Genomic DNA, 11,905 nt, shown 5'->3' on the forward strand with positions numbered 1-11,905 from the left:
AAATTCGAGAGGCTTCCGCCTGACGATCTGCGTAACTCTTCTGTCGGCTTCTGGCAGTCAGCAGATGATCACGGATCTTGGCGATTTTATCGGTTGTCTCTTGAACAAGTTCGGGTCCTGTGATTTGAGTTTCACCCACTTCGCTCCAACAGATCGGGGAGCGGCACTTACGACCGTAAAGTGCTTCAAATGGGGCCATACCGATACTGGAATGATAGCTGTTATTATAAGAGAACTCGATCAAAGGCAGGTGCGAATCCCAATTACCTCCAAAATCAAGAACACAAGATCGGAGCATATCCTCAAGAGTTTGAATAGTTCGCTCAGACTGACCGTCAGTCTGGGGATGATATGCCGTACTCATGTCCAAGCGAGTTCCTAGCGCAGATTGGAGAGATTTCCAAAAGCGAGATATAAAACGGCCATCGCGATCGGATATGATGCTCAAAGGAGTACCATGGCGGCAGACAATTTCCTTGACATAAAGCTGCGCGAGTTGCTCAACACGGTAGTTTTCACGAATGGGCAGAAAGTGAGCAGACTTAGTCAAACGATCCACTATTACCCAAATGCTATCATGTTTGCTTGCTGTCAAAGGTAACTTGGTAATAAAGTCCATCGCTACACATTCCCATTTCCACGTAGGAATTTCTGGTTGTTCAAGCAAACCAGATGGGCGTTGGTGTTCAGCTTTCACTTTAGAACAAGTCAGATATCTAGCTACGAACACAGCAATATCCTTTTTCATACCGGGCCACCAATAAGTAATGCGCAAATCCTTGTACATCTATCAGCGCCAGGATGAATAGAATACCGAGATTTGTTGCGCTTCACTCAGGATATCAGCGCGAAGATTTTCATCAAAGGGAATCCAGATGCGATTAAGATAGCAGAGAATTCCACTCAGATTAGGGACAAAGTGCGCTTCCGCGCCACACGCTAACTCGGCGCGAAGGTTACCATTACTGATGGATGCGCGCTGCGCGTCACGAATACGCGATTCAAGGTTGCCTTTGAATCGGCGCGAAGTGAAGCTGGGTGCGCGGGAAAGATACAGTTAAGCTGGCAGGGTTTTCGGCTGAGCGCATCGGCTACCACATTAGCCTTACCAGGATGATACCGGATCTCACAATCGTAATCGCTGATGAGTTCGTTCCATCGGCGTTGCCTCATGTTAAGTTCCTTCTGATCAAAGATATGCTGAAGGCTTTTATGGTCAGTGTAGAGGATACACTTAGTACCATAGAGGTAGTGTCTCCAGATTTTCAAGGCAAAAACAACTGCACCAAGTTCGAGGTCGTGAGTTGTATAATTCTTTTCATGAACCTTAAGTTGCCTTGATGCGTAAGCGATAACCTTGCCTCGTTGCATAAGAACACAACCGAGACCTTGGTTGGAGGCATCGCAGTACACGACAAAATCATCATTACCCTCAGGGTAGCGCAAGAACAGGAGCTTCACACAACAATCGCTTGAGCGATAGAAAGGCTTCTTCTTGCTTCGAGCCCCAAATATACGGTTTACCTTTGTGCGTTAGAGCTGTTAAAGGCAAAGCGATCTTCGAGAAGTTCGAAATGAAGCGCCGGGTAATAACCAGCTAAGCCCAGAAAGGAACGGATCTCAGAAGGAGGAGGATGGCGTAATCCAGTTCTTGATTGCTTCAATTTTGGATGGGTCGACATGAATACCCATCTTGTTCACAACATGGCCAAGAAACTGTACTTCATCAGACCAGAATTCACACTTGGAAAGCTTAGCATAGAGCTGCTCGGTTCGAAGCTTCTGCAACACCAACCGGAGATGTTGCTCATGCTCGGCCTTGGTCTTAGAATACACCAGAACATCATCGATAAACACGATCACGAATTTATCCAAGAAAGGCCTACACACCCGATTCATTAGATCCATGAAAACGGCGGGTGCGTTGGTTAAACCGAAGGACATGACCAAGAATTCAAAATGGCCATAACGAGTTCGAAAAGCAGTCTTCGGAACATCTTCATCGCGGATGCGCAACTGGTGATAGCCAGAGCGGAGATCAATCTTGGAGAAACAAGAGGCACCTTGGAGTTGATCAAAGAGGTCGTCAATACGCGGTAAAGGATACCGGTTTTTAATGGTGAGTTTGTTCAACTCGCGGTAATCAATACACATGCGAAACGATCCATCTTTCTTTTTAACGAACAACACCGGAGCACCCAGGGCGAAGAGCTAGGGCGGATGAATCCTTTAGCAGTCAACTCTTGAAGTTGGCTTGCCAATTCTTGCATCTCAGCGGGCGCAAGACGGTAAGGAGATTTAGCTACGGGGGAAGCACCAGGGACAAGATCAATACGGAACTCGACTTCACGAGCGGGAGGGATACCAGGAAGATCATCAGGAAAAACTTCAGGAAAATCAAGCACAACAGGGATATCGCGAAGCTTCTTTTCTTCAGCAGGTTTGACCACATGAGCTAAGAATGCAATACACCTTTTCCGCATGAGCCTTCGGGCTTCGGCGCAAGACATAAGCTTAAGACCACTGGAGGGTTTTTCGCCGTAGATATGAAGATCACCATTTTCTCGAGGTATGCGAATCATCTTCTTGGCACAAATAACTTCGGCGCGATTATGCGTAAGCCAGTCCATACCAATAATAACATCAAAGCTCCCAAGAGGCATGGGGATGAGGTCGATCAGAAAATCGTTTTCGTTAAGGTTAAGCGTGCAATCTTTAATCACCGAGTTAATTAAAACAGTTTCACCGTTAGCCAATTCAACTGAAAAATCTTCTTTTAAATCGCTGCGCGGTCGCGCAAGCTTCTGCTCGAAGGCGCGAGAGATAAAACTTCGATCGGCGCCAGTATCAAAAAGTACAGAAGCATAAAATCCGTTAAGCAAAAATGTACCATTAACTACGTCATTATTCGCTTGCGCTTGGTGCGCGGTTATGTTAAAAGCTCGTCCACGCGTCACTTGGTTCGAAATCTGGTTCACCGGATTCGCTTGTGTAATCTGAACTTGTAGTCTTGGGCACGCGTTCCGGAAATGACTGGGATCACCGCAGTTAAAGCACGATCTGGGTCGTGGGTTTTGGTAGGTTGGTTGTGGATTCTGCGGGTAGACTGGTGGTGTTGGCGCAATTGGGTTGGCGAGAGGAACTCTACAGTATTCAGCAGAGTGACCAACGCGGCCACATCGGTTACATTGTCGACACGGGGTTTGGGTTGGGTGGTGAAGTCTACAGGTTGGGCAAAAGGGTTGATTTCCTGTGTAAGGTTTCTTAGTTGGCGGGGCAGGGAGTGCTGGATTGGTTAAGGCATAGTTGTGGGCTACAGGAGGTGTTGGGTAGGCTAACAGAGGGTTAGGCGCGTAAACTGGAGGTTGGTAGATGGGTTGCTGGACAATGGGCGGGTTGGTAAGCGCATAGGCCTTGCGCCTGCGCTTGAGGTTGTTACGGTTTGAGGGTTCGGGTTTGGTTTCTGTTGGTTCAGGGGCAGTCTTGGTGGGTTTGGTTTTCTCAGCTCCCCGCAGGAACAGGGTTCCTGCTCTGACATGGTTGTCGCTGAGCACAGCGGCCAACTCGATGGCGTCAGAGAGGGTTAATGGGTTTCTGGCCCATACAGAATCTTGAATTTCCATGGGGAGACCCCCAAGGAATTTCTCGATTGCTCGACGTGAAGGGGTAACAAGGTGAGGGACCAGTAAGCTTAGCTCGTGGAAGCGCGTCGCGTACTCGCGCGCTTCTCCACTGTATTGCTTCAGGTTCCAAAATTCTTCCTCCAGGCGCTTTACTTCGTTGGGAGGGCAGAATTCTCGCGTCAAGAGATCCTTAAATTCCTCCCAGAGTATGCTGGAAGCAGCTTCTGCGCCACGCGCATGAGCTACTCCATTCCACCATGTAAGCGCTCTAGATTCCAGGACACTGGAAGCATATAGGGTTCGTCTGTCTGAGGGGCATTGGGTGTGGAGGAAAGTGTTTTCTATTTTCTCAAGCCACTGGAGCATCACGGTGGCTCCTTCAAGACCTGTGAACTTTGGAGGGTTACCCGCGTTAAAGGACTTAATGTTATAACTGGAGGTATTGTTTTGGCTCAAGGCTTGGGCTATCGCGGCGGCCATTTCCTGGGAACGTTGCTGTCTACGCATGCGCGAGGCTTCTCTTCTCTGAAATCGGCGAGATAGCGGAGGCATTCTATAAAAATTTTAATTTTAGTTAATATCTTGGTTTTATCGCAAAGTATAACCTCGAAAAGCTTGGTTTCGCGGAGTTAGATACTATCAAAAGTTAAAGTAAAATAAATGACCCTAAATGCAGACTTAATAAAGGTAGCAAATTCGAATCAAGAATCGACAATTCATGTATCACCATGACTTTCCGAATTCCCAATTTAAAATATACGAGTAAACGAGTATTGGAGATTGACGATTCATGTATCACCATGACTTTTCAATCTTCAATATAAAATATACAAGAAAATGAGTATTGGAGGTTGACAATTCATGTATCACCATGACTTTTCAAGTCTCCATCCTCAGAACATAATCGTAAATGGAAATTGAAAATCAACTATTCATGTATCACCATGACTTTTCGGATTTTCAAACCCAACAAACGAATATGTAAGTAAAATCAATAAAAATCGAAATTCAATCAAAAATCGAAATATCGCGGAATAATACATAAAATCATATACTGCGCAAGCGCGAGCATATTCATAAACAACGAGTAATTAACAATAAGCGCGCAAACATGAGATTTCTCTCATGCGCGAGAAGGGACTCTTAGGTATTCTAGGCCGTTACGTCTAACCACCTATCCTAAAGTCAACGAGCTCTGATACCAATCTGTAACACCCCCGACCAAAGGCGGATTATACATCGGGGCGCCACATATTGTTTCATTACTCGTGACACTATTGGGTGTCAATATTTAATAAATACATTCATTCGCGCACGCGCAAGGTAAACACAAGATAACATAAATCAATATATTATAAGACAAAATATTCGAACAACAAATAACTTGTCTTGATACATTTTAATCTAGGTCCAAAATAAAGAAAACTTCCTACGTGTCCACAAGCTCCAAAACAGCTACTGCAAACCTGAACATGTGTTAAAATAAACGTCAAACACTTGCGTGTTGGTGAGAAATCAAGTTTAATACAATACATAGATAACAATAAATCTGCGCGCAACACGTGTATGTCTGGTGTTTAACAAGGGTGCAATCAGATTGTGATCAAGCCTAGATAGATCATAGCTCATAGTTCATAGTTCAATCCGTGCTCCCAATTGAGCACAAAAACGAGAAAACATCTGTGCAAGTGTAAACAAAGAAAACCGTAAACGATAGGTCTCCCGTGTTCATCTAATGGATCCATGAAAACTGCGGAATAGGCCGAACAAAGCGGTTAATGATACACACATACAAATAAACAGCCAAGTAAACGTCCTCAACACATGGGATACTGCGCGACTAAAGTTCATAAACAAGTTTAAGACTCTAAGTTTGTATGAACACATGAACATCCCAAAACATTAAAAGCAAAAAGGGATTAGGTACGAGATTACTCACTTGATAAACGATGCGGTGTAAGATAAAGCAAGAACCAACTTTAAACAAGCACAAGTTAACCTATAATTAAAGATTATTGTTTTAACGATCTGTTTTAAGTCTTGATTATAAGTTAGCATAATTAATAAGTAAATTATTATATATAATATATATATATTACCGGAAGAGCAGGACAGAACAGGGAGGAAGACGGAGGCAGAGAGGGAGGCGGCAGAGAGAGCAAGGAGAACAGGAGAGATTAAGTGTTTTGTGTGTGTAGTGTTAGGAAAAATAATACTATTATTTATAGAGAAACCCTAGGGAACACAATCCCTAGAAAAAGGGGAAAAGATCTCAAAAAGTAAAAGATTCCAAAAGCAAAAGATATCAAAAGATATGGCAGCAGGGAAAAAGAGAAAAAGCTGACAGGGAACAGTAAAAAGGCATGGGCAGGTCAGTTAAAGGTACTGGTCAAGCATGGCAAAAGCAGATCTCAAAAGATAATGTCAGTCACTTTTTCTGCCAACCAATGGGGTTGGTGCGCATGCTGCGCCGAAAGTAACTTTTCAGACATAAAGCAGATTAGGTCAACAGCACAAAAGATAAGACAACACAAAAGCAAACGGCTAGATTAAACAGAAGAAAACTCAAAGGGTTTAGCGCGAGAAGGCTCGAGCGCGAAGGCAGACACAGAAGGTCAAGAGAGCGCGAGCGTGAAGGCAGACAGAACCAACCTTAACGCGTCGCGGGAAAGAACTACATTTCTAAGCGCGCCGCGGGAAGAATCACATTTCTTAGCGCGCCGCGGGGAGGAACTAAAATTCCTAGCGCGCCGCGGGAAGAACTATAATTCTTCGCGCGTCGAGGGATGAACTACGATTCTTAGCGCGCTGCGAGAAGAACTACAATCCTTAGCGCGTCGCGGGAAGAACTACCGTTCTTAGCGCGCTGCGAGAAGAATTACAATTCTTAGCGCGCTGCGAGAAGAATTACAATTCTTAGCGCGCTGCGAGAAGAGTTCGTCTCGCGTATCGCTGAAACAGGTGGTCTTCACGCAGGATTCCTTGTAAGGGGTCTGGCGCGTGGAGCTGCGCAGACAACCTTTGGCGGGAAGGAACAAAGGACAAGCAAAGAGTTAGAAGAAAAAGAGGGAAACAAGGCGTAAGGGCGGGACGGCGACAAGAGGGAAAAGAAGGCGGAAAGAGAGGAGAGGGACGGGACGGCGGAAAGAAAGAGAGAGAAAGAGGCGGGAAGGAAAATATATTATTATTATTAAAAGTAAAATATAAGTATAAATAAATATTAAATCATAAAAGAAAGAGATCGGGTCGGAGAAACGGATACCTGGGTCGGGTCGGGTCGGATCGGGGCAGATGTTACACGATGAAGCCTTGTACAACACACAACCTTATAGTTTAACTACACAAGTTTTATACATCTAATATTCATGATTTTTAGTGTATTGAGTCAATAGAAATAAAATGATTACAATCATATAAGGGTTTTGGTTTGAGCGGAGGGAATACCTCGTGTGTGTGTGTGTGTGTGTGTGTGTGTGTGTGTGTGTGTGTTGTGTTGTTGGGCTGAGTTTTTTTTCATCTACTAATAAAATGAAGTCTTCTTATTGACTTTCTTTTTTCAACCCATATAAAATTAGTTTTCTTATTGACTTTCTTAAACCCTCTTTTTTTACTCCACATTAAAACATTTATCTTCTGAAAATTTATTCATATTTCATAGTATATTGTATGGATATGTTTTGAAATGAAAATAATAATAATGATTTATCACCTAAATATATAACTTTAAGCAAACAAACAAAATAGCCCTTATAATTTCACTTATAGTAAAACTATTAGCAAAATAATAAGCACTTAAGATTCCTTTAAATCATGAAAGTAAAATTGTATTTAATATAACAAAATTTGTATTTATTCAAGTGTTTGGTTTGTAAAATTTGTTGGAATCAAAATCTTACTTAGTAGGAAGCACATTGAAATTGGATTAAGTTTCATTAAATTCCGTCATGTATCAAACATAATTTTATTCTTTTACGTATACATTGTCTCAAAATACGTGTAACCTTTTATTTTCTCAAAAAGCAAGAAGAAGCCACTATTCAAAACCCCTCAGCGGCAACCAATAATAAAATGTTTTCCACCCGCCCTTATTTTACAAATTTAATCTAATAATAATAATCGTCAACGGCCCTCTTTTGTCGTTTCCTTCCTTACACACACGCACGACCACCTCATCTCCGTACCACTCTCTATATAAATAACCACCCATTTCACCACCTTCTTCTTCATCTTCATCTTCATCTTCACTCATCCCAATTCTCATACTCATTAATGGCAACTCCTACATTCATCGATTCCAACTCTCACATGGACAAACTCACCTCAGAAATCTTCTCCATCCTCGAAAACAAATTCTTATTCGGCTACGACAATAACAACACTAATAATATTAATAGTCCACCCACTAAAGACACAGTTGCTGTTCCGATGGAAGAACTGAAGTCCGGCAGACACGTCACCGGAAAAGTCAGAATCCTTTCAATCGACGGCGGTGGCGCCACCGACGGAGCACTCGCCGCCACGTCAATCGTACACCTTGAATCATTCCTCCGTCGGAAGTCTGGAGTTCAAGATGCTCGCATTTCCGACTTCTTCGACGTCGTCACCGGCTCCGGCGTCGGCGGCGTACTGGCGGCGTTGCTCTTCACCAGAGGAAAAGACGGTCAACCCTTGTTCACCGCTGCCGACGCCCTGCGGCTCGTGGCGGAAAAAGGGAATAAAATGTCAAGGGTTTCGAAACAAGGAATATTCCGGCGGGTTTTCGGGTCTCCGGCGACGGGTGGGAAAATATTCCGTCGGACATTTGGGGATTTGACTTTGAAAGATACATTTAAAGCAGTTTTGATCCCATGTTACGATCTTACTACCGGGGCGCCTTTTGTGTTTTCTCGTGCGGATGCTGTTGAAATGGACGGTTGTGATTTCAAGATGAGTGACGTGTGTGCTGCCACGGTGGCTGGTGGGCCCGTTGAGACGGTGTCGGTGGACCGGAGGACGAGGATCTCGGCAGTTACAGGGGAGCTAGCGATGAATAATCCGACGGCTATGGCGATTACACATGTGCTTAATAATAAGCAAGAGTTTCCGTTTTGTAACGGCGTTGAGGACTTGCTTGTAGTGTCGTTAGGTAACGGAGAACCCGGGTATGGCGTCGCTGGGAATCAGACGCCGTCGAGAACGGCATTGGTTAAGATCGTTGGAGAAACAGTTTCTGATACGGTAAGAAAATTTATTAAATTATATCATACATCTTGAATAAGTCATCACCGTTGAAAAAAATTAAATCGTACATAAATATCAATCCGTAAATAATAAATGTGTCATTTTCTGAAAATTCCATGCATTTTTCTGACGTTAAAACTCAAATAAAATAAGTAAAAGTGTAGATTAGTTAAAATATTAATTAAGTATTTAATATTAAAAATTTAGTTAAATAATATTTTAGGTGACACACTATTATTGCAACTACCGTAATGGGACCACGACAACTATTGTTGATACCGTCGGTAGGGGGTTTATTGTCATTATTGTATTTAGATTTTAGAAGCTACAAAATTGAATGACAAGTAAAGCTAAAAGACTATTTTAGCCCTATTCAAATAAAAATAATTGGATAATTATGGTTTTTGTATGATGTCTATAGGTTGATCAAGCGGTATCAATGGCATTTGGGCAATCTCGAGCTAGCAACTATGGTCGTATTCAAGGTAACAAAGGTTTTGTGGATTCAAACAAAGGAAAAGAACAAAATGTCCTTAAGTTGGCCGAACAAATGTTGAGACGAATGAACGTTGAGTCAGTGTTGTTTCAAGGAAAGAAGTGCAACAAAACAAATCTTGATAAGTTGGAGCTTTTCGCTGAGGAAATCGTTAAGGAAACTGAAAGGCGGAAGTTGAATATATTACCCACGGTAGTGTTAAGGCAGACAACTACATCGTCCTCGCCAAGGACATCCTCTGCCACAACCTTATCCGTCACATCTTCAAATTAGTTTTCAAATTTGGTATGATTCAAAAGTGAACCGTATGCTGTGGAGGAAAGCGGGGTTAAAACACCCATAAGGAAGATTAATTATCTTCTGGTTTGCATTTAGGGTACAATGTTATGATTGATAGTTTTTTAATTGTGTATATAGAAAGACTTGATGATTTGTATTAGAAGAATTTAGTTGGATCCCGAGCAATTGCAATGTATGTTAGGGTGTGGATTTAGTATTAGAGATTTGAGTGGAAATATTTTATCTGAGGTGGCATTTTTTAGAAATTATTATGCTTTTTTATGATGTCAAAAATTTAAGTAGGTAAAATCACCATTCACCTTAATTACTAGCAGGCTAAGATGTCCTAAAATTAGGCACATCACGAGAACACTATTGTACTAAGTACTACCAAGTACATATGATTAAAAGCACGATCAACCAACCAAGATAGAGAATTAGGTGAAGCGAACCTAAACTATTAAAAATTGATCTCATTTATGATTTATCATGTCGTTCAAAAAAATTATGATTGATCAAGATGCCTACTTTGCTGGGAAAACGTATATCCTTATAGATATCAAAGTAACAATAACATACGAATAAAGAACTTGATAATGAGAACGTAAAAATGTCACGTGTGCAGTGGCGGCGGATCTAGACATAAATTTTATGGGTAACATTCAATTTTTTTTGGGTCGTATTTTATATAATGTAAACGGAACAAAAATAGAACATGATACATAAGTTGCAAATATCTCTAATTCGGTATTTGAAAGCTTGAAATCGAGCCATTACATCATGTTCTTAAACTTATCGAACGACTCTCTTTCGACTAAAAAAGTTAAAGCATTGTTCAAATGCTCAACACGCATTCTCTTACGTAAACCCATATTGATAAGCTTCATTTAGAAAAAACATATTTCAATGGTTGCAATTGTAATCGGTAAAACCAATGCTAACTTTAATATTTGATAAGCCAAAGGAAAAGTTGTGTACTTTCCGGTTTCCACCATTACACGAGCAATGTCACACATTCACCCAATTTTTCAAATTTATCATCTTACTTTAAAGTGTGATAAAATGTCGTACGATCACCCGAAATACACCTTTTTCTTCATTACTAAAATCATTCTGATACATTTCCGAAAATGCCACTAACTTAGATATTTCAAACTTGGAAAACGAATCTCAAAATTTAAGCCAGACATATTTTCTAACAAGCTGGTTGAGACCTTACTAAATCTATTTTCAAGTTCTTGAATTTGCATATCCAAAATCGTATTAAAAGTTTCAACCTCAAAATGATGATTCTGTAGACTTGTTTCTGCTTGATGTTTCTTTTCACACCCCCATCTTAGGCCTAGGAGTGTGATCAATAGTTGGTACCACTTTTGTATATAAATCAGAGTTACGTTTGTAAGCGGAAGTCTTATAAAACTTTAATGATCAAAATGTAATATATACATATATTCAAAAGACGGGATTATAAAATACCCATTTAAGTCATTAACAAAACATAACTTGTTATAATTACAAGCCATCTATTTTAAATGTTTTACAAAATAAATCCGAGCCATCAGATTAAAGTATAGAACTTCGACATTTCCAAGCGCTAAACTTGTTCACCTGCAAAATGTTAATAAAATACGTCAGCAACGAATGCTGGTGAACACGCTGACGCAAAAATATTTCTTTTACTTTATTACCCCTCGAGACTACGCCTGCCTCGGCCCAACGTGGCTTAGGAATAACAAAGTCAAATAACACATTATAAACTTGAGCCTCTACTCTAGGTCACCTCAGCAAACACCGCAGCGTTCGACTTAGTTAAGTACCCGTAAATATACACAACGGTCGTACTCCCTGCATGAGAGCGTCCTACGACCAAGGGTGGTGCGGCGTGCCCACCGCGTAGTACCACCTATGTAAGGATCCAGACACACGAATACCACAGCCTGAGGGCTATGTTTATACCCTTATTTATAATGGTTTTAAACAATTTTCATATAATACATGTTTGACTTATTTAAAACAAGTTTATAAAAGTTTGGGGGCGTATTCACCTTTTCACTTTAGGATCGGCTTCACTCACCGTCCAAGGGTCTTTCCCTTCTTTATCTTGCACCTATAGTATGAGTATAAATATTTGTTAGTCGGATATACAATCTGGCTTAAGACCTTTAGTCTTGTTCTATACCTCGATGAACCTTTAGTTCATATATCTCATTTACTTCAAAACCTTTTGTTTAAAAGTAATTATAAACCTTTAGTTTATATTAAAAACCCGACGTTTCTTCTTCTCCAA

At 41.3% G+C, this 11,905-nt stretch overlaps 1 protein-coding gene across 1 annotated transcript; it reads left to right on the forward strand.

Moving 5' to 3' along the window:
• The first annotated feature begins 7,870 nt into the window (after positions 1-7,870).
• LOC143571352 (patatin-like protein 6) lies at positions 7,871-9,951 on the forward strand. Its single transcript, XM_077056794.1, has 2 exons — positions 7,871-8,840; positions 9,265-9,951. The coding sequence occupies exons 1-2, from the start codon at positions 7,893-7,895 to the stop codon at positions 9,610-9,612; spliced, it is 1,296 nt and encodes a 431-aa protein (XP_076912909.1). The 5' UTR covers positions 7,871-7,892; the 3' UTR covers positions 9,613-9,951.
• Positions 9,952-11,905: the final 1,954 nt, after the last annotated feature.

This window comes from Bidens hawaiensis, unplaced genomic scaffold, assembly GCF_021521415.1.
Source record: "Bidens hawaiensis isolate Kalapana, Puna unplaced genomic scaffold, B.hawaiensis_p1.1 tig00025356_1, whole genome shotgun sequence".
In the NCBI taxonomy this organism is placed as follows: domain Eukaryota; kingdom Viridiplantae; phylum Streptophyta; class Magnoliopsida; order Asterales; family Asteraceae; genus Bidens; species Bidens hawaiensis.

Bases quoted from the DNA above. Each gene is read 5' to 3' on its own strand.
- LOC143571352 (XM_077056794.1), top strand. From the start codon at position 7,893: ATGGCAACTCCTACATTCATCGATTCCAACTCTCACATGGACAAACTC. The intron at 8,841-9,264 runs GTAAGAAAATTT...TGATGTCTATAG, and splicing joins GAGAAACAGTTTCTGATACG to GTTGATCAAGCGGTATCAAT.